Source organism: Alosa alosa, chromosome 2, assembly GCF_017589495.1.
Source record: "Alosa alosa isolate M-15738 ecotype Scorff River chromosome 2, AALO_Geno_1.1, whole genome shotgun sequence".
NCBI classification, from domain to species: Eukaryota; Metazoa; Chordata; class Actinopteri; order Clupeiformes; family Clupeidae; genus Alosa; species Alosa alosa.
The window spans coordinates 21,355,172-21,377,608 of NC_063190.1; the positions used below are offsets into that span (position 1 = coordinate 21,355,172).

The 22,437-nt window shown below is 41.9% G+C and overlaps 2 protein-coding genes across 3 annotated transcripts; one reads left to right on the top strand and one right to left on the bottom strand.

Moving 5' to 3' along the window:
* Positions 1-679: 679 nt before the first annotated feature.
* On the bottom strand, positions 680-4,387 carry LOC125291394 (transmembrane protein 272-like). 2 transcript variants are annotated; one of them, XM_048238142.1, is made up of 5 exons: positions 4,250-4,387; positions 2,313-2,387; positions 2,136-2,186; positions 1,820-2,026; positions 680-1,524 (listed from the first exon to the last, which is right to left on the bottom strand). In XM_048238142.1, the coding sequence occupies exons 2-5, from the start codon at positions 2,374-2,376 to the stop codon at positions 1,313-1,315; spliced, it is 534 nt and encodes a 177-aa protein (XP_048094099.1). In that variant the 5' UTR covers positions 2,377-2,387; positions 4,250-4,387; the 3' UTR covers positions 680-1,312. The 2 variants fall into 2 exon arrangements, with proteins under 2 accessions (XP_048094099.1, XP_048094100.1); XM_048238143.1 differs by having other exon boundaries at positions 4,226-4,384.
* Positions 4,388-9,929: 5,542 nt separating this feature from the next.
* LOC125291235 (segment polarity protein dishevelled homolog DVL-2-like) lies at positions 9,930-21,861 on the top strand. The gene is made up of 15 exons (XM_048237906.1): positions 9,930-10,429; positions 13,608-13,677; positions 13,899-14,068; positions 14,248-14,357; positions 14,592-14,721; positions 15,216-15,306; positions 15,468-15,537; positions 16,372-16,511; positions 17,090-17,166; positions 17,279-17,346; positions 17,541-17,648; positions 17,761-17,895; positions 18,004-18,180; positions 18,434-18,652; positions 19,242-21,861. Exons 1-15 carry the CDS (start codon positions 10,269-10,271, stop codon positions 19,769-19,771), a joined length of 2,256 nt encoding a protein of 751 aa, XP_048093863.1. The 5' UTR covers positions 9,930-10,268; the 3' UTR covers positions 19,772-21,861.
* The last annotated feature ends 576 nt before the right edge of the window (positions 21,862-22,437 follow it).

The window sequence follows — 22,437 nt, forward strand, 5'->3', positions numbered from 1 at the left end:
CAGTTATTTACTTTCACTGAAACGGGGTTACAATCTAAAACAGCCTGAAAAAAGCACACTAACCCCAATAATGTTTGAATGATTTAACAAAAATACTAAGGATATTTATCCTGCAGACGAATCGTTGCCTGGGACTCGTTGCTAAGAGCTGCTTACATCTTGTGACAGTGCGTCTTTAAAATAGCTGTGCCCTATATGTGCCTTTTGCTTTACACCAGGTTTTTCTTGGTCAGTGGCTAATGAGTTTTAGTAGGTGCAAGATAGGGTTTTTTTGAATCATGCGCCTAAACCACATCTATTTTTATTTATTTTTTTAATTGACACACCCGTGGGCACAATGTTCAATTGAACTGGAGTGCATGGTGAAAAATTTATCACTGCCTTGGGTGTAAGATTGGAACAAAACTTTGCACTTGGCGCCAAGTTCCACCGGGTTTAAGATGGAGCCCATAGTGTGTTTTATTTTCATCACCATGGAAGTTGTCAGAATGTTCTTTGGAGAAATTTCAGTACTTTTAAATAGTGTTGTTTTCAGAACATGTTGCCTGTTTCATATTTTCTATGTCTCTATGAATAAAGTTATATAATTGCTTACTTTGTGAGAAGCTCTTTTATTATTGAATTTAAGGTCGCCAAGCCAAAGACATACATGTTTATATTTTAACACACTACAAATGTACAAAGTTAGAAAATATATTTGTTGACATTGACAATATTCAAAAAAGGATCAATTACCTGAAAGACTGAAAGGAGTGCTTTATCTGGGTTGATAAACACTACTCTCCTCCACCAAAAATCTTCTTAATCATTGTTTGTAAACATTAAAGAAATATATTTTCAATACAGTAGAGAAGAATATAGACACAAATCATACAAATTACAAATTTTACTCTAAGTATATAAATGGCAAAGCTTACACCTGATGTTTATGGCAGTATATTGAAGTATGTTGGCCTTTTCAAGTAATCTAAACAAAAATGCTTTTCATTACACACAAAATAAAACCAAATTCAAATAAACAATCTTTTTTTGACAAAGCATCACATAAGATTAAATTAGTGCAAAACAAATCAGCCAAAGCCAGAGGACTCCAAAGTGCAAAAAACAATGCAAACTTGGTGCAGACAAAATACTGGATGGCTCTCAAGTGTAGGACCCCTATCAAACATTAAAATAGATCTTTGACAAATGCATCATTAGCCAATACACCCCATGACCATCAGTGATGCCATACACAAACAAATGAAGGTGGAAAGGCCATATGAAATTTGATGTGCATTGAGGGCCAAAGCTGAACTCTGACCTGAGTTCATCAGACATCCTCTTGCCGTCCGTATCCAAAGCCTCCCCTGCCACACATGGACATGCAGATCAATGCACAACAACCCACCACAAAGAATCCGCCTATCAATATATAGACCAGCGAAGTAATCCAAAAGGCAAACAGGTAGAGAGTCTTATCACAGTAGGCCCCTGCTTTTGGATCATAACTGGGCTGGTATATTGAATAGATCCACACGTTCCCTGCAGACAGATAGACCATCTTAAATATATAGAGAAACACTTAATCATCAATGAATATACGCAACATCATAAACCAATGCCAATTTTTTCTCTGCATAGAACAACTACAGTTACAGTATTAACTTTTGATATATAAAGGAAAATATTGTTTTCAAAACCTTTTGTTCTCATGTGGACAGGGCCTAAGTACGTCATCATTACTCCTGTATTTACCCCTACATTTATGTATGATATGATATCATAATGGATTTACATTTCCATTTATATGCTGTAGGGTTGACTTGCACTTTCTTACCAGCAATAAACCAACAGAAGAGGAAGAGGGAGACGATGGAGTTCCATGCGGTGCAGATGCTGCTGATGACGGTCTGGCCGCCGTCCTCAGGCTCCTGCGTGCCGGGCAGGCAGGACAGCAGTGTCAATGACAGGGTAAAGGCCCCCATCACCACTAGGTAGATAGGTATGTACCTCTGTATCGGGCAGTTCTGCAGGTACAGTGCACCTTGGTATAGGAACAGAGAGTGATGCAATGTGACGATTATGCAAGTTTGTATATTCAAATATTGGTTAGCAGCAACTGAAGTAAAATGAATTCATTTAAAGGCACTCACCAATTACAATTTCTGCAATGGGTATGCCAATCACTATAAGCTTAGAACTTACTGTTGGAAAACAGAATTTATAATTAAAGAAACATTGTATCTACGATAATTCTGCCAAGTTGGAACGGCAATGAATGAAAGGTGAGAGATAAATGCAACAGCAATAAAGAAAACCTAGTGGCATACCTAAAGCAGGTGTACTGAGTTTAGGGGTTCGGCGTATGTTTTGGAGTAAAGTCCTGTCCTCCATTGTCACAGATACTATGATGCCAAAAATACAAAGGTTAAGGTAAAATACAAGGTACACAGTAAGGAGGGCAGCTGAACATACAGTTACATGTGAATGGTTCATCTATAATCACTTGGACCACAGGCATACCTGCCAACATTGGGGTGTCAGTGTTTGCACAGAAACAGTGTTTGCATATTTAAGATGTTTTATTCACTCTATGCAACACTGCATTTCAGTCGTTGCTTTTACCTTACCAAAAGAGATACACATGCCAGTTATGTATCCACCTGCTGCCTATCAGATTATGTTCCGAGGACACAATTTGCCTATTGCGTACAGTATCAACACTCAATAACGTGATAATGTGATATGTTAATCACAACATTTCTTCTCTAACAATTTGACAAACTAGGCTATTCAACTAGACAGCTTTCTTGCGACTCAGTGGCTGCACAGTGTGAACCCGCTTTCTTATTTGGGTTGGCAAGTTTTATTACAAAAGGAAGTCATTATGTAGGCTATGTGTAGGGTGTATTTCACACACAATTTGGCAACCTGGGAAATGTCAGACTAACAGAACAAATTAATGGATCTGTTAATTTTCAAAAGAAGTGTGATGGTCACGCAAATTCCGGGAGTTTTCCAGGAGAAATAACAAAATGGGAGGGTGACGGGTGATGACCTTGAAATACGGAACAAGCCCAGGGAAAACGGGAGTGTTGGCAGGTATGATGGACAACCACATCCACTCAAACCCATTAGGAGACACGGACATGCACTCGGCACGACAGGCCACCCTAACTACATTACTGGCCAAATCACTGCGTGACTCCCTGACCCTTCAGCAAACAAAGTAATCCAGTTACAAGATGGGCCCACCACTTATGGCCAAGAACACAACAGCTAGTATAGAGGTGGTGGGCACTGGTCTGTTCATTTGGTTTGAATATAGGAAAGATGACAGGAGAAGAAAAAAACAGGCACTGTTGCACCAAAAAATCTTAATGCTTCATGCATAAAATGCTATTGATGCACAAGGTACTATGGCTAAACTCTAAGATGAAAACGTTTATGCATGACCTCTTTCACTGTTTGTGATGTCAGCATAAATGAATAACTGAGGAATGTTTGATGTGAATTTATACTGTAGACCATATGATATACCCTCTAATAAACTATAACCTTCTTGTGTAATATAATCACTTATTATAACCTTAAAGCACCAGAGAGTCATTTGTTTTAATTAATATTTTGTGTTACATTCGGTGTTACATCAGGCTACACGTAATTTTCAAAGTAGGATTGTCTGCTCTGCAACAAATTACAGCATGAATGTACGCCCAACACTACACACGTAGGCTTTACTTATAGGGGGAGAGGACAGGATCACATGATACGGTCCTGGGTGGTGAAATATGTCGGATGTTGTTATCTACACTGAAATCTAGTTGACAAGTCAAAATGAACATTTCTCCCTACAGCAGGTTATCCAACATTTTGCTATACCTCTACAGGTTATATAAATTGTCAACCCCAGTAAAACAACAAAACGTCACAGTAAGCCAATGGTAGTGGTGCTAGTTAAGTTAGTAGCCATGTTTCAGAACCTTTACAATTCAACGTGTCACTAGTTCAGATAACAACTTTAACGTTAACACGTTATAAAAGTGGTCGTGGTAACATAACATTCGCCTATTTAAAAAAATAAACGAACCATTTGAACATTTGGTTGCACGAGTTGCCAAATGGACACGCGCGCGTTTGCTTAGTTTCGTTTAACACAGGTAGCCAACAAAATAATCAGAGATATTTCCTGAGACAACTTGGGTATTTACCACATGCCAAACATCCGTTTCTCAATGCTTACCAATATCGTTAGGAGAAAGTTTACCTAGTCATGCAGTGTTGTCTTCTTTGATTTGAGTAAATGAACAGAAAGCCAAGCGAAAGTATGACCAGTGCTACTGCCTGCTGCTGCGCGCTTACCGCTTACTGCTGTCTCACTTCCTATTATTAGGCTAGTGCAGGAGATTCAAGGAGGGACAGTGCAGCCGAGCAACGGCCTTGTCTGTTTTTTTTTTGTTAGTGAAAATGCAAAACAATTAGAAGCGTTCGTTTTTTCTTTTTAAATTAAGGACAATCCCATCTTTAACTCTAAGAGGCGTGAGGCTCGAATCTAAAGTTACAATTCATGTCTGCCCATCCACTAAGATGAAAACCAACAGCTTACCCTAGACTATTCAGACCACAAACACGGACGGACTGAGACTAAAAAAAAAGGCCCTGGACTTTCTTCCAAAAATGCCCACTACCATTCGCACTCGCACACACATTAGGTGTCTAAATGACCTTGAGTGTCTGTTTATCTTTTTAAGACTAACAGACATTGAGTGCACATACTGTACAAAGCCTACAACTTGGTCAGGTTGGCGCACCGTATCACTAATATGTGTATGGATTATGGACCTAGGGTTAGAGCTATTGCAAATATGTGGTAGTTGTGGTAGCAAACGTCTAGACAAGTAGACAATGCAACTCATTCTTCATCATTTTAATGACGTTTAATAATGGCAACAACCTGTCTGTTTTGCGCAAGGACAGAAAACACTGGACAGGTGACACTGAACGGAGGTGCATTTCCCTTTAGATAGCCCATGTTAATTTATCGTAGACTATAACATCAAGGGCATGCCAAATGTGTGTGTGTGTGTGTGTGTGTGTGTGTTTTCCCCTCCAAACGTGCCGTTACACACGCACAGACAGTAGACACTGATAGGCCTACCGGTAGAAAGTGAAGAATGCACTTGCAGCGGAGATGTTTTCTACTGCTGTTTTTTTTTTTAATTTATTTATTTGTTTTTATTCAGGTTCATATTTAGCTGTAATAAAAATGACATAGGTCCGAACCTCGGTGACCTATAGCTGGCCTGTTTCATATGCATCTCGTTGTCAGCTTAAAAAAGGCTACATCGAAGGAAGCGAAAATGAAAGGTTGCATGAAAAAAAGTCATGTGAGGTAGACATTTGTCCCTTGTGCCTATCCTGCTATTAAAAACGCGATGACACACATTTTGCTATTTTTTTTATTTTTTTATTTTTTTTAATTTTTTTTTAAGCAGTGATGACTGATAGCGTAGATATAGGCTACTACACAGGCATAAGTGAAGCATACTTATTTGGAGAGCTACACTGGCTGATAAAGTAGGCTATATTGAGCCAGGCCGACAGGCGTTGGATGGACGGCCGTTCTGGACTTTTCCAGAATGTCCAGATTGCCAGTCCACCCCTGACCACAGCCCATTGTGTTTTAAAGCAACACCAAAGAACTTTCCCTCTGTCGCACGCACGCTATTTGTTTATACAGCACCGGCTTTTCAAATAACAATGTCCACGACAAGGTAGAATATGTTGCATGATTTATGAAAGTACAATGTATTGCGACATCAAACGCAAGTCAAATTTGTAGTTTCTTATGTCTCATTCCATCAAACTACAGATCCGCTACCCGATCTGGCAAACTTACATAGTGCGGCGATAGAGGGCCGCGAAGCGAATGCAGAAGTGCCGTTCACCCTGTTACGAGTTGATGAACCACTGAAACGATTTTGGAAACATTATTTTAAGGTACAAAAAACTCTTTGGTGTTGCTTTAATAAACTCTTTATATTTCTTGACATGAGAGCTGTACAATCAGGCAAATAGCCTACTTCTGATTGATTTTAAATTATATTTTCCTGTTGCTGCCTTTTGTGTTTTTTATTGTCACCCTGGACATATGGTTGCACATCCTATTTTTATTTCTTTGCTTGTAATAGCTAGCCCTCAAAAGAGTTAAGAAAAATGTTGCATACCGTTTCAATAATAACAGCTCTGTCAAGATGACACCATCTCCAGTTATGATGGCAAAAAAGACATCTGTTGACCAGCTGCATCGAAGCAGCACCAGATTTTAGACCAATAGTGGCAATATATTGGGCCAATTGTCTGCAACCCGCCAGCGGACTACCCCCCATTATTTCCGTAACCAATGAATGTAGTAGGCCTACGGCAAATTTAACAGGTCGCCCTCTTTTGAAACTGAACTGCATTTCCCTTTGTGTGCTATTAATGCATGCCTAATACCTACATACATGACTGGTAACATGGGGTACAAACGGAATAACATCCTGTAAGGTGTCCTGATATACAGAATTAATTAACTTGGTGGAGAAAACTCTTTCTGCATCGGGGAGGTCTTTGCATCCGTCTCCTCCATTACTTCTGCAGACCTCGGCGGATGTTATCCCTGACATACGTCCTCATGTCAAATCCATTAAGTGGTTTTAATACTGTCCTGTAGTGAGAATGATCATCAGCTATTAGGTACTCAAGGTCATGGGGTCAAAGGTCATCATATGGGGTCCATGTCCTAATGTTTTTCCTTAGTATCTTATCTGTATCGTTTTCAAATTTTAGTCTTGTAGCATTTGAAGCACCTGACAATTCAAGGTCCCGAAGTTAGTTACATTTTATTTTTTTAAACTTTTCTGTACTAAGGGGATGATGAAACAGAAAAGAGAGATATAAGGCTTTGTTGTCTACAGGGTGACATAAAATTAACGGCACAAACAAAAAAAATTGGTTTACAACCTATGTTGACCATTTTGGCTCCCTCAGTTGACTTCTTTTCATTTTTTCCAACTTCAGACATGTCCAGAGTAAAAGACGAAAATGTTGGATCTAACAAAAAGTTGGTCACAATGTGGCATACTACTGCAAGAAAAAGGACAATGGGTTTACATTTTATGCTGTCCTTCCAAAAGGGTAATGTATAAGTAAGTATAAGTATATATACTCTTTAGGGAGGGAAATTTGGTCTCTGCATTTATCCCAATGTGAATAAGTGAAAGACACAGTGAACACACACTAATCCCGGCGCAGTGAGCTGCCTGCAACAACAGTGAGGGGTTAGGTGCCTTGCTCAAGGGCACTTCAGCCGTGCCTACTGGTCGGGGTTCGAACCGGCAACCCTCCGGTTACAAGTCTGAAGCGTTAACCAGTAGCCACGGCTGCAATTAGTACTTTTATGGACAAATCGATACTTAGGTCAACTTTAGAGCTGTATATAGGGAATTGCCCAAGGGATATCATCGGGCACCCACCCTATTCTGATGGAGTAACCCCTAGGCAACAAGAAACAGGAGAGAGAAAAAAAACTTTAACCGACAAAACCAGGTTCACCAAGATTCTGGCTCCTGGCCTAAGCATAGCTTACTGTCATGGTTATATACTTAACTGAGTTATGACATTTTGGCTTATTAGAGAAAAAAATGACAGATTTCCTTAAGTATTTAAGTATTTGAAATACTCTAATCCCTCAAAGTTTGTTGTTACAAACTACAGATTTGTTCCAATCCTGCAAAATACAAATTACAAAATATGCTAAAGTAATTAAATACATATTTAAAATACATATAATGAAAATACTGCCCATGTCTGTTCTTTGCATGTGTTATAGCTCATGTTGTATTTTCTGTGTGTGCGCTTGTAAGGTAGCCTACATGTCTGTAAGTGGATGAACATAATTGATCTAAAGGCTATATGATCCTACATTGACCTGTTATAAGACTCAATGAATCCAGAAAAGAGTCGTTCATCCACTTGCTCGCATAAACTTTCCACACAGCTCAATATTAAGTGGTTATCAACAGCAATCTTCATAACCGCTTACTCAAAGTGCACCCTGACTGCTGAAATGAGCTAATATGGCTGAAGTGTTGCACAGAGTGAGCTGGAGTGAATAGACAGAGAGAGAGGAGGATGCGACTCAAAGCAAATATCCTTCCCTTTCACACATCATCACAAGACTAAAATGATCTCTTCACAGGTCTGACCACCTGCTATCCCTCCTTGCACTCTAGTGAAAAGTCAATCATCCAATACTCAGGATGAAAGTCAATCATCCAATACTCAGGAAAAGTCAAGGCATCCAATACTCCTCTGCTTAAAGTCGTGGGCATTTCTCCAAGTTTTTCATGGCCTCAACTACTGTTTGTTGATGCTTACATTTTGGAATATTCCTCAAATTAATGTCATGGTACATGGTCATGTGAAGGACTGTCAAATCATTAGCCATCCAGGATATGTACTATAGTTCTATGTTCCGGGCCAGAACACAAGCTTAAATGTATCAGTTAGGGTGACAATTACTGCTTTCAGTCAGTCAGTTTTCATGACAGTTATATAGCAACTAGGCTGGTGGTGGTGAGTTGTGGTGAGTGGTTGCATGCTATCTGTATAAGCTATCTGCCTTTTGGATAGTGAACTTCCGACTGCTGCGGTAAATGCATGCAAGGATGGAGCATGCTGCATGTGACTTCTGGCCGCCCTTTAGCATCACCTTCTGGCTGAATGAAGAATCTCCGGACTTCTGGTTTTCACTTCAAATGTAAACTACTTGATGTTTAGCACTAAGACACTCTGACTATTGACATAGTGGAACACTTATTTAAAAACTGGGTAGTAAGGATAATAAGTAATTTTTCACATCTGGAAAAATTAAAAATGGCATTAGTACAAAAATTGCATTCCTACAAAAAATTGCATTCCAGTTTCCATAACTTTGTTCCCTCACAGTGATTGATTTATATTGAACAGTATTCATGGGCCTTCTGTATTTTGCATCTTTTATGGGGTAAAGATTTGATGAACCCTGTCAGTTAATCCTTTAAAAATATACAGAGCTGACATGGTTGTAGTAGGTGGTTTATCCAGAAGGCTTTTAAAAAGCTGTAGATATATTCTAGTCTAGTTATTCAGGATTTTTTAACGGGCCTCCTTTACATTACACAATTGTAATGATATTGCCAAGTTTTTAACATGTCCATCAATTGGCCTAGAAAATAAAGACGTAGATAGATAAAAAGTAGACACCTCTATTAGTTATTTAGCAATATGTTCTTAATGTTGTTACTCAAGCACAGTGGTATCATACTCTTCTGAAACTTGAAGGAAGATGATTCTGACAATGTCTATACAAGAAACTGAAATAGAAGTATGTAGGCGACAACTTCCCTGAGTAATTGTGATAGGTCAGAGGAGCCTCTTCTTCGTTACAATACCTTTGGAAAAGACAATAACCCCAATCAGAGGCTTGAGCTGTCTTATGGATGTGAATCCTTTCACTGTCTGACTCACCCTTTCATTCAGTTTCCAGGTGTTCATATCACAGTTATTTAACTGTTTTGATTTTTTTAAATCCTGTTTTAATGGAGACTTACTGGACAAGCAGAATATGTTCTCTAAATATAAGATGCTCTCAGATTTATACCTTGTAAACTTCATCGTTCAAATTTGAAACAATGTTTCTTTGTTTGTAGCCATTCACATCTCTTCTGATTCTACATGTATCCATTCCCAAGTCATGTACAGTGACTGGCTCCACAGAAGTTTGAAATGTTCTCCATATCAATTGCGGGTTGTTTACGCGTGGTATCACCCCAAATAGAGCCCGGGAGCAGTACTGCCCAGACAGATTGCATATGAACTATAGGCTACTCTCTGAAGGGGAATGGGGTTTGTGGTAAGAGGGCGTGAGGGACGCCTCTGGATAACGTCATACGCCGCGTTGGCTTTCAGCGCTGCAAATTTTGTGTCCTCTCCTCCCCCAACCACACTCTGTTCGGTGCTGGAAAAGTTTGTGATCTGGATAAATGTACGCATACCTGGAAGATTTAACAATACAAGAAGAAGATAGGGACTCCGAGCGTTGCCCCAAAGAGAGCAACAGCATTTAAGGGATGATGCCCCGAAAAGATTGTTGTTACCTAAGAGTTTTGCCATTTCGCTAGCTGCATCGCTTGATTGTATTCGCCCCTTTCTTGGATGGTGTAGCCTATTAGTTTTGTGGGATCCTAAAAGCTGTTGAAGAAATGGCGGAAACTAAAATAATTTACCACATCGACGAAGAGGAGACGCCGTACTTGGTGAAGATTCCTATACCATCAGAACAGATCACTCTACTGGATTTTAAACAGGTCTTAAACAAGCCAAACTATAAGTTCTTCTTCAAGTCCATGGATCAGGATTTCGGGTGAGTAGCTCTGAGGCTCTGGCTGTGTAGCCGCTGTCCGATGGGCATTGGGCTAGTGTTAAATCAGTTTCCTCTGCGCAACTGTCCATCCTAGTAATAGCCCTCTATTTTTTATGGATCTGCGTTGGCACCAACTGGCGATTGATATACCAGCAAAATAATGCTTGAACCAAGGAGAAGCTTACTTTATGTTTTTTGTTGTTGTTGTGCGCTGTTACGCAAAATGTCGTTGGACTAAATTCTCTCCCACTGTTGTGTGAAAAGGAGAGGAATGCCATTAGACCCCTTCAAAGTGGAAAACCCCGTAGCAGTGTCCTTAATTTACTGTACATGCTAATTTGAGCACCTAACTAATTTGATTCAACATTCTGGAATGTTGCTCTCTCACAGCCGCTCCCCGCATCAACGGTGTTGTGCTGATGTTACAATGTTTCCATCCAATCTCAGAACAGACTTCAGATCAATGGCTTGCAGCCTGTAGGATCATGATAGCCATTTATAATAGTGCTAGTGGCACACAGTCTCTGAAAGTATGCAAAACCAAAAACATTCTACGTTATGGAAATTGATAGGGTATCATTTTGGCATTGATAATTAGTGCTGGCCCTGTTAGATTTACAATGTCACAGTTGCATCTCTGCAGTTTCTGTGCCCCCAACAACAACTCCCCTAGCCAGCCTTTTTTGGGCCACAGGCCAACTTCCCCTCTTCTCAGCAGCTGTACTTCCTCCACAGCCCCCATTCCTCCAGAGGGTCTCAAGTAGATTTAAGAGAATTGCACCCCCTCCTCTTTATCCTTTACATTCCTACAAATGGGTATTTTCCTGGTTCACAGCTCGGAGAGATGGGGACCTCGATAAAAAGGTTTAATCTCATTGAGCCATGTATGCCAGACCTACACACTGCCCCACTGTTTCAGTGTGATGTGTTCAATTAAACCATTAGCTCTTTGATTACATCCCATTTCTCCACTCTGGCGGCATATCCATAGGCCTGCACAGATGCACTGGAAATCGTACTTTACGTTGACTTGCAGAGTGCTGACTGTGATTAGTATTTGTGGTGTAATATGGAGGCTGTACAAGGAAATGCTCCCTTCAAGTACAAACAGCCACTAATTTCTTCACTGGGTTGTGGCAAAGACATAATTTTAAAAGGATTAACAGGATTTATACATTTTGACATTAAGCTGTGCTGGTGGTACAACCGTGTTAAAAACACTTCAAAATATGTGGAAGTTTAAATTTAAATGTGATGGAAATCAAACAAAGCATGTTATGTCCTGTTTGTTTTGTTCATAGGCTGTCAGAACTGGAGCTAGACAGCACAAAAATCACAAATGTGCCCATAACTGTTCAAACAATCTGCAGCAGATTATATGTTTCTGTTGAGGGGATGATTAGAATATGACCACCTCTGTCTGTTCAAAAGACCTGAACAGATATATGCATGACTAATTCAGAGTCTAATTCACTTATCCACCTCATCAGTCCATGTAAATATATCACAAGCAGATGACTAAACCCCTCACTGTGGGTCATACGCTCAAGGCAAGTTCTCTCCCAAAGAGAAATCCACATTGGCTACTGGGTGGCAAGGAAGCATGGGTTTGCGTTCTGGCTAGCGTCATGTTACGGGTGCGTGAAGGCTATAGAGATAGTCCAGACATAGGAAAGTTTCATGACTTTGGTCTGATCCAGTGTTTAGATTAAGTTTCAGTGGAGTCGTGAATGCCTAGTGTCACATTAGAAACTGTGGTATGCGTAGGCTGGGAACAGTTGTCGGAGATAAGCAAGGTTAGCGAGTTTACAGACACTGTCCTCAACGGTAAGACTGTCCTGTCTGAGATAAAAAGAGACACGGGACATGATCTGTCATCACCTCGGCGTCCACTCTGCTTCAGCGGGCCTTAATGGCAGCCGGCATGCAACTGTCAAAGGTTTCTGCAATGCAGATCACGTTGGCATGCAGATTTGGTGTCTCCAGTGTTGCACTGGTTTAAATGAAGTACACTGTCCTCCACAGTGGAGTTATAGCCATTTAAATTTGGTAGATGTTTTATTGCTGACATTGTTGCCATTTGACATCGTAGTCTCTACTGCCTGGAACAAGTCATACATCCACAAGTCATACATCCAAAATTCAGATGCTTTAGAAAGTGGTGTGTTGATACCTATATAGCATGGTTTTAAAGCAACACAATGCAGTTATTTTACCTTACAATCACAACTTTAACTCATAACTTACTTTAATAATGGGCAGAAAATAGGCGTCTCTGTCATCTTTGTTGTTATATAGTATATATAGTATAGTACATAGTACATAATGTATATAGTATATTGTTGTTTGTTGTGTGCATGAACACAACCCTTCTCGTCCTTGTTGGACGTGTTGGGTACCCTTTTGGTGCTAAATGGATACCTCAGGACATTGAAAATTGACAAGGGGTACAAACACCAGTTCTTCCATTGTGTTGCTTTAATGCTGATCATCTGTAAATGACACATGCACAGGCATAATGCTGTGGATATCTTGCTGCTCTCAGCCACAAGTGGTGTAAGCAGAGAGAACAGAAGGCTGATCTGAGGGCTGGTGGAGAGCTGAATGGAGATGTGGGGGGTCCTTATCAGTGTTGCAGCAGGCAGGAACAGGCAGGAGGGCATTCCCACATGCTCCAATGAACCCCAGATTAGATGGTAGGAACAGGCTTGGAGAGCAAAAAAAGTGTGTGTGTGTGTGTGGCACACAAGCATGTGTGTTCGTGTGCATGCATATGTCCACCGTGTTGGTGTGTTCATACAAAGAGTTGACAGAATGCATCAGTGTTTGTAAAACTGTGTAAGAGTGTGTGCCAATATAATTTATTTCCCTCTTGTGTGTATTAGTCTGCAGTGCTGGCTGTTTAGTTTTACTGTTCACAACAAATGGATAGCCTTTGAGTGACTCATGATCATCTACGGTTTAACTCTGTATAATCCTCAGCGTAGACACAGGAAGTGATTTAGTGGGTTTTTACAGAAGCCCTAGGCAGAGGAAAATCATGGGATGCACTCGTTCGGGTGCTTGTGGTTGAAGAGAGTAATGTTCAGTCTAAAGATGCTGTCTGATAATGCCTAAGACCATCTCTTGAGTGAAGTCAGATGTACCATACAGGTTATTTGTATTTGATTATTTATAGGGTTGTCAAGGAAGAGATCTCAGATGATGCTGCAAAACTGCCCTGCTTCAATGGACGAGTAGTCTCATGGGTAAGTTAAAAGAATGATATTGAATGGAACACTTTAGAAGAGAGTTTTACAGACTTCCTAATGACTTGCTAAATAGTTTTTCTACATTTTACTGGCACATCTTTTTTTCATCTTGTTGCCCTTAAAAATTGGTGGATGACGCTCTCCCTCTCTCTCTCTCCCTCTTTCCCCTCTCTCTCTCTCTCTCTCTCTCTCTCTCTCTCTCTCCTCTCTCCCTCCAGCTTGTGTCCTCAGACTCCCAGCCTGTGGAGCTCCTTCCCCCTCCTCCACCTCCTCCGCTGCCTCCTCCTCCAGTGGAGGTGTGTCCAGAACCCTCTCCTCCGCCCCCTCTTCCACCTCCACCTGCAGAGAGACTCGGCGGCATAGGGGACTCCAGGCCACCCTCATTCCAGTATGCATAATCACACACACATAGACACGCAGGCATACACACACACACACATACACACTCCCAACTTCAACGCCCTTTCTATTTAAGATTTAAATAATCATTAATCAATGCTAGCGCTGATATCTACATGAGCATGAACCATAATTCCTCACTAGAGCTTATTTTTGGTCATTTTGTAGTCCAAATGTGACCGGTAGTGTGGAGAACCTTGATGACCGCACAGAGACCGAATCTGTGGTGTCCTTCAGAAGGGAGAGGCCCAGGCGCAGAGAGAGCATGGACCAGCACGGTAAGCGAGAGACCCCAGGAATGAAGGATTTATTCACCAGGCAGTATATGTGAATTAGAACTGTTGACTTTTAAACGGTTCAGTTTTGGACAGTAGTAATATTATCTTTGGTTAAATCCACATGGATACAATTAATCTCATATTAACACCGTGGAGTGGCACCTTTTGAAATGGAGATCTGCTCACTCTGGTTCCTCACCACTCCAATTCTGCCTTCCCTTTGCTTTCTTCCAGGGCCTCGGGTGAATGGCCAGACCCGTCTGGAGCGCCACCTGGCTGGCTACGAGAGCTCGAGCACCATGATGAGCAGCGAGCTGGAGACCACCAGCTTCTGCGACTCCGAGGACGACGACACCATGAGCAGGTATGCTGCGTATGGTCAAGCCCTTGTTAGCTGCTCACAGCAGCCTGTCCGCTGTTCGTCGTACGCTGCGCCTGATAGCATCTGATTCTGGGGAGAGACAAGAGGAGGACCTCCTACCACAGATGTGGGAGATCTGGGTCAGATCTCATCCAGTTCTGCACCAGCAGCTGCCAGTTTCCTGTCCTTTCTGTTAGAAGAAAACAAAAATGCCGGCCTTTTACCTTTAACCAATTTAAATGTAAATATTTGTCTAAAACTCAACGATCTATACTGCTTAATGCAGTTCAATAGCTTTTCCCAAAGCTGGGTGCCCCTGAATCACCCTGGCTCCTCCCTTCATCTCTGCATAGATGTCTGTCAGGTTTTGTATCTGTCTGTATCATTCTACAACTGCTGACTACAGATGATGTTTTCTTTGTGCTGAGGGTGCTATTGAAAACAGCCCTGATACTAAGGCACAAAAGTTCATCTGGAGGATTTCCTGTTGTCCCCAGGTTCAGCAGTTGCACGGAGCAAAGCACAGCCTCCCGGCTGCTGAAGAGACACCGGAGGCGGCGAAAACAGCGCCCTCCAAGGCTTGAGCGGGTACTGCACCTTCTATATGCATGGTTGCATTATGCACAGTCACAAGAAAACGTTTCAAAGACCTAAATACATAATGTTAGCGACCTTGTTTAAGGGATAATTAAAAATGTTGTGATATTTACTATGGCATGTGTTGTAATAATGCTCTTTTATATCCAAAGGCGTCATCCTTTAGCAGTGTGACAGACTCCACCATGTCACTCAACATCATCACAGTCACCCTCAACATGGGTAAGTACACTTCTTGTTATAGTGTGCTCAAGAGCACTCTTTACACAGAGGTCTGGAGATGCCCCATCTCCTTTCCCCTAAACATGTCTTTACTTTTAGTTCAGTAGTTTACTGCACTAGGACCAGGCTACGCTTTGTCTTATTCTATTTCTGTGGTATTTTGAGAACATTGTAATGAAGTCCTGTAAGGACCTGTAAATTCCTGAAACAATAGGTCACCTACCCACCAGTTGGAATGAATGTTCCTTTTTTCGCCTCAGCGATTTCCCAGTAACCTTGCCATCTGCCTTTCCTAATTATGCCTGGTATGGAGGTCATTACACTGTGATTTGTTACTTCATAGGGCCAGGGGATTTTCATGTGGATTTAATCCATTGTTATGGCACTGTTGGCTATGCTAAGTCCTGCGTGTTTACTTCTGTTATCTCCAGAAACTGAAACAGACATGTTGGCTGTACTCATTCTGAAGTTCTCATCTTTGTGTGTGCCTAAACATTTAAGGATGGCAGAATAATTTTGTTGAAATATGTCTCTCTGGTTCTATGAAGGGAAGCACTGTGTGTGTTTGGCTCATTATCTTGTAATCACTTGTAAAAACATTTTTTTATTCAATTACACTTGGATAGGAAATGTTGCATTGTTGTTGCATTTCTGTTTAAACCAATGTGTGTTTCTGTGAAATTGGAAATAAACCACATTGAGCACTGCCAATTATGAGTGTCTCACAAAATTTACAGATGACATGTTACACAATTTGAATGATACAAAACTGACAACATTACAACAATTGATTTCCCTCTGTATTGGCTGTCGTGTCGTGCTGCGCTGGCACAGAGAAGTACAACTTCCTGGGTATCAGCATCGTGGGGCAGAGCAACGAGCGTGGCGACGGCGGCATCTACATCGGCTCCATCATGAAGGGAGGGGCTGTGGCGGCCGACGGACGCATAGAGCCGGGAGACATGCTGCTGCAGGTGAGGAGGACAAGGAGAGCCCATTCAGCTTTTACCACATTCACTGCCTTTACTGATATAGTCATACTGATGCATCTATTCAGTGGCTGTAACACGGCTGAAAGCAATTGGGTGTCCGTCCATTCAATCACGTCAAAGAAGCATATCAAAATAAAAGATTGTCAGTGATCTTGTGTTATTATAGCTGAGGCCTATGTCTTACCTCTTTGGCCTGGGCTGCATCCGCAACTGAAGGGCTTCTTTCATGTAGCATAAAAGTAGTTTTAGAAAACTGGTCTAATTTTTTTGAACGTATATGCACCACTGTCACATCTGGTGTAGCCAGTTCCATTGATTATAGTGGAAGCTAATTGTTGCAACAGACTCGACGTGAAGGGAACGCTTCAGTCACGTGCCTGGTGTAGCCTCCTGGACAGTTTTCCCAGGCTTTGGAAATGTATGATGTGTTAAAGGAGCTTTGGTGCTGGTTGGGATAGATAGAGGTTTGCTGTTGAAAATCTTAGTGGCCAGAGCCGGTGGGAGCATCACCGATACGTGACTTGATGTAATGAAGTCTCTTATGTCCCATCATGCCTCAGGTGAATGACATCAACTTTGAGAACATGAGTAATGACGATGCAGTCCGAGTCCTGAGAGACATAGTTCACAAGCCTGGGTGAGTAGTTCACAAGCCTCTCTCTCGCTTCTGAAGAACACCGTTGAGATTCACAAAGACTGGTTGCTCTAACCTTACTTGCACTGCCCCCTTCCTTCCCTCCTTGCTGTAGGCCTATTATCCTCACTGTGGCTAAATGTTGGGACCCTTCACCCCAGGGTTACTTCACCCTACCTCGCAGTGAGTCAACATCAGCATTCTTAACACTGCTAACTATTGTTACATACTGTAAATAGAAATGTAGGTTAAGTCCAGTTTGAACTGTAAGTGGCTCTGATTATTATAACAGGCATGCACTACTTCGTTATTTAATTCATTATTTTTTTTATTTGAAGACCTTGTTCTTCAGTGATGATTTTTCTGTGTCATCTTAGATGAGCCAATCAGGCCGATTGACCCGGCGGTGTGGGTGACCCACGCTGCAGCTCTGACGGGAGGCGCCTACCCTACATTTCCCCCACCCTCCGTCGCTGGGACCGAACGTAAGCTCTCCTCAACATGCATCTACCTGCAAGTGATGACTAGATATTGGAGGCATGCGCTCCTCATCTTACTTTTTTTTATTTATTATGTATTTATTCTCCTTGGGAACAGCGGGCTTTGAGGACTTTAACCTGTCTCTGCACTCGGACATGGCGTCGGTGGCCAAAGCCATGGCCTCACCAGAGTCCGGGTTGGAGGTGCGAGACAGGATGTGGCTGAAGATCACCATCCCCAACGCTTTCCTGGGTAAGAGAAAACAAAAGAGAAAAAACGAGAGACAAAGATGTTTTGTGGCAGTAACTGAGCAGGGCCCTGTATTATAAATGTGTTGTGCAAATTGGTGCCTGTGTCCAGGCTCGGATGTGGTGGACTGGCTCTTTCAGCACATTGACGGTTTCAAAGATCGCCGCGAGGCACGGAAATACGCCAGCAACCTCTTGAAGGCTGGCTTCATCCGTCACACCGTCAACAAAATCACTTTCTCTGAGCAGTGCTACTACATCTTTGGAGACTTCAGTGACTGTGAAAACTGTAAGTCCCCTCAATCAGTTATTTTTGGTTATAATTGGTTATTATGGTCATGGGTTCTTTTCTCAGCTCATGGACAAAATGCTATCTATCAATCTATGTCAATTAAACCATTGAAGGGTGTGCCTTAGTGAAACATCTTGCTGTAACAAGTTAGCAGTTTTAGTGTTGTGTAGGACTGCCCAACTGAACTAAAGCACGTTGTAATGTCTGTCCATAATGCTTGTCCATAATGCTTCTGTTATTATTTTCTCAGACATGGCTAACCTGTCCTTGAATGACAATGATGGCTCCAGTGGTGCATCCGATCAGGACACACTGGCCCCGCTGCCTCTCCCTGGGGCCACCCCCTGGCCAATGCTCCACACATTCCCCTACCAGTACCCCCACCCTTACACCAGCCAGCCCCCACCCTACCATGAGCTCTCCACTTACAACTACACCCCTGGCAGCACGGGCAGCCAGCACAGCGAAGGTGAATATGTCTCAATACTGAGCACTGCAACAGTGTATTCAGTGGTTAAAGTGGGATTTGGCAGGTGGGGGAACCCTAAAATCCAGTGTCGGTGCAACGGGGAAAAATGACTCACCGTTGGACAACATATTGAGTATCGTGGTGTAGCAATACTTTTTGGACAACAATTGCTACCTTCTTGGTCACATCTGTACACATGATCTGTACTTACTATTTATTTCAACAATATCATCGCGCTATATTGTTGGTATGAAAGAATATATTTATTATTAATTTATCTGAGGGACTGCCAGATTTTGCCAGATCTGATTTATCTGGCAGAACTGCGTTCCTCCCTGCCCCCCCCACTTTAACCCCTGAATGTATTCAAATGGATTGTACTTTTGAACTAATGTTATGTTCTTCTCTCTCTCTCTCTCTCTCTCTGTCTCTCTCTCTCTCTCTCTGTCTGTCTGTCTATCTATTTGTCTGTCTGTCTGTCTCTCTCTCTCTCTTTCTCTCTCTTTGTCTGCCTGTCTGCCTCTCTGTCTCTCTCTCTCTCTCTCTCTCTCTCTCTCTCTCTCTCTCTCTCTCTCTCTCTCTCTCTCAGGGAGCCGAAGCAGCGGTTCCACACGTAGCGAGGGCGAGCGACGGCGCGGCAGCAAAGGGGGCGGGAGCACCAGCGGCCGGGAGGAGAAGTCCCCTCTGGGCGGGGCCGAGTCCCAGTCGGGCAGTGGTGGCAGCGAATCCGAGTACTCGGTGCGCAGCAGCCGGAGGCGGGACCACGGCTCGGCCACGCCCAGCGAGCACAGCCACATGAGCCAGCGGTCGCACCACCAGCGCATGCCCCAGCCGCCACCCCACATGCCCTACCCGCCAGGCATCCCCTTGTCCTACAACCCCATGATGCTCATGATGGTGCCCCAGCACCCGCATGTCATCGGGGCCCCCCACCCACAGCTCCCCACAGGGCCCTCGCCGCTGCCCGGCCTCCCACTACCCTCCTCCACCCCTGGAGGCCCGCCGGGAGCACCACCCACCCGTGACCTCGGCTCGGTCCCACCAGAACTCACAGCCTCCAGGCAGTCCTTTCACCTGGCCATGGGCAATCCCAGTGAGTTCTTTGTGGATGTCATGTAGCCAGAGCATGGCATGTAGATGTTAATGTAAATGTAATGGAATGTCACAACATGACACTGTACAGAAACTCAAAGCAGTGAGTGCTTGAAGATGGCTATGATGCTGGACACACTCTACTGCTGGAGGTTTACACCTAAATACCACAAGATTGTTAGATCAACTCACATAGCGATAGCTGTTTGCACTGTCAGACTGTACATTATTGGACAGTTATCAGTCAGTCTCCGGTGTGTGTTCTCAACTGGAATGGTTATTTGGTCATATCAACCCGTCCCACTGGAGTTGTGTGTGTGTGTGTGTGTGTCTGTGTGATGCAAGGTTTGTGGACTAAAAGGTTAAACACATATTTCCCTGACTTTTCTAAAGCACCAAGTGAAAGAATTGCATCTAGAATACAACTGGTTAGTTTTGATGGACCCAGAATCTTGACAATGTCCACTGAAGTAGTGGCTTTGTGGTTGTGAAATTCCATTTTCAGTCCGAAATTTTCATAACTCGTTGTTTTTTTTATTGGAGATGTTTTAAGATGAAATGTCATTTTGTCATATGCATACAACGGACCAAAGCAAATCAGGTTCATAATACTAGCTTTTAGATATGTTAGGTAAGTACAAGTATAACTGTGATAGCTTGGTACAAGAAACTTGAGGTCCAGTGAGTTTTCTACATCCCTGGTACGTTTGATGAGGAGAATGTAAGAAGTTGTTTCTTTCAGGTTTCTGACATCTGATCTTAGAGGGATGAGAAAGCACTACTACTAATCAAAGAATAGTTGTAATCCTTTCTCCCTAACTGAAGTGAAGAGAATATTCTATGTCATAGTGGTTTTGACATTGACTTGAAAATCACACTACTTCAGATTTTTTTTTTCAGGTTCAGAAATGAGTGACCAGTTTCCTTTCTTGGTAATACTTTCTCATATAGCTGTTGTCATAGCAGCAGTTCTGTTATTACATCCATCAATCATCACTACCACAAATTATGTTAATTGCAAAGCCGTGTAACAGTCATGTTTTCATAGTTATTTTATCTAGCTAAAATGGCAACAAGCTCCTATACTGGTGTAGTGTGAAGGGAAAGCCAACCTACATACACTACAGTGTCAGATATGGGTCAGAAATTGCATGGTTGTACACACAGTGACATTTCAATAGCATCAATAGTTTCAGTAGGTTCACTGTGGGAATGTCACATGCTCAATGAACATGTTTGTGAAATCTGACTTTTTGTTACTCTTGTATATTCGGGTCTGAAAGGTACCCAACTCTACAGCTGGAAGAGATTACCTGTTATTATCCTGCCATCGACCAAATAGCTGCAGTTAAGGTCAAGCACGTGTTTGAGTAGTTCTGTTGTTGTATAGTCTTTAAGTATTGTGATAGCAATGGTACAGGAAAAAGCAGAAGGAGCTGAACTGAATCATCTTGGTGCTCTTCGCTGGTTTGTACTCTAGACCCAGCACATCCTTAGATCTGACAAAAGAAAAGAAAGTTTTGATATTAAATGCTGGCAAAGCTGGATAACCTGATAAATACTCTTATTTATTGCAGCTCTTGTAGCCTACTTCAGTGTATTACTGTATTAGAACCAAATTATGACTCTTTATTATTGGACACCTTTTTGTACTGCCCAAGTCACGTGTGGTCCAAGCACAGAACCTGTTGGGGTGAACTATGTGGAGCGGGGACCTAGAATCTTTAAGGACAGAATTTTAAGCATAGACTGTGTTCATTGTGTAGTATTTTGGGAACAGCATAGTGGGCTAAAGAGAATGCTGACATGTTTTGATGATAATATTAATACTAGTCCCATTCACCAGAGCATTTTATAAAGTATGTCTGAGTAAAGACTATTTTATTGACTATTGGAAAGTTAACCATGGGAATCCAGTATGTATCTTAAAGGCATCCTGAGTTGCGTACAGTTTGAATATGTATTAATATATGTACCCTAAAATAAAGGCGTGACATGAAGAGATTAAACCTTGTTATGTTGTGAACAACAGTGTAGTATAACTACAAAAGCCTTTTTACTTTTACCATGTTTGTCTCATAATATCAAATGTTTGAAATAAATGTATTCTAGCTTGACTTTTCGTTTGTTCATTTAAAAAGTGTCATTAAAAATGTCATGAAATGTAGTATTAGTGTAGAAACACATTGCAATTTAAATTATCTGACTTGGATAAGTACATTTGAAATTATAGGCCTAGTGAAGTCAAATGAATTCAAAGAAATGTAAGGGCTGATACATGCTATATTGTATTGGATGAGAAGTGGTTGCAGTGGTCTCTTAATTTTGAATATGACTGTCAACCCATTCGAATGTCACTCAGCAACCGTAGGATGACATCAGAAAAATGTGCAGTGGTCTTTTAATTTTTTCTAGAGCTGTATACTTAGATATAGGCTAATAGCCAATCTAGTTAGTCTAATCTAGGCTATTAGAAAGGCATAAACAACATAAAACCTACTACAATTGCAATTCCAATTGCATGTGGAGAACTCAAAAGGAAATGTCTCCATGTGTCAGAGGTAATACATTCACATTACATGGGTTTTTTAAAGAAATGGGTCCAATTTATTCTCCATAGAGCCTGTGCAGTATCCCCCACCTTGTTTTGACTGCCATCTAGTGGCTTTGTGTTTGTGGGCGCGTCAATGTTT

Bases quoted from the DNA above. Each gene is read 5' to 3' on its own strand.
- LOC125291235 (XM_048237906.1), top strand. From the start codon at position 10,269: ATGGCGGAAACTAAAATAATTTACCACATCGACGAAGAGGAGACGCCG. The intron at 17,347-17,540 runs GTGAGTCAACAT...GTGTCATCTTAG, and splicing joins TTACTTCACCCTACCTCGCA to ATGAGCCAATCAGGCCGATT. The intron at 17,896-18,003 runs GTAAGAGAAAAC...GCCTGTGTCCAG, and splicing joins CATCCCCAACGCTTTCCTGG to GCTCGGATGTGGTGGACTGG.
- LOC125291394 (XM_048238142.1), bottom strand. From the start codon at position 2,376: ATGGAGGACAGGACTTTACTCCAAAACATACGCCGAACCCCTAAACTC. The intron at 2,027-2,135 runs GTGAGTGCCTTT...TCCTATACCAAG, and splicing joins CATTGCAGAAATTGTAATTG to GTGCACTGTACCTGCAGAAC. The intron at 1,525-1,819 runs GTAAGAAAGTGC...ATCTGTCTGCAG, and splicing joins CTTCTGTTGGTTTATTGCTG to GGAACGTGTGGATCTATTCA.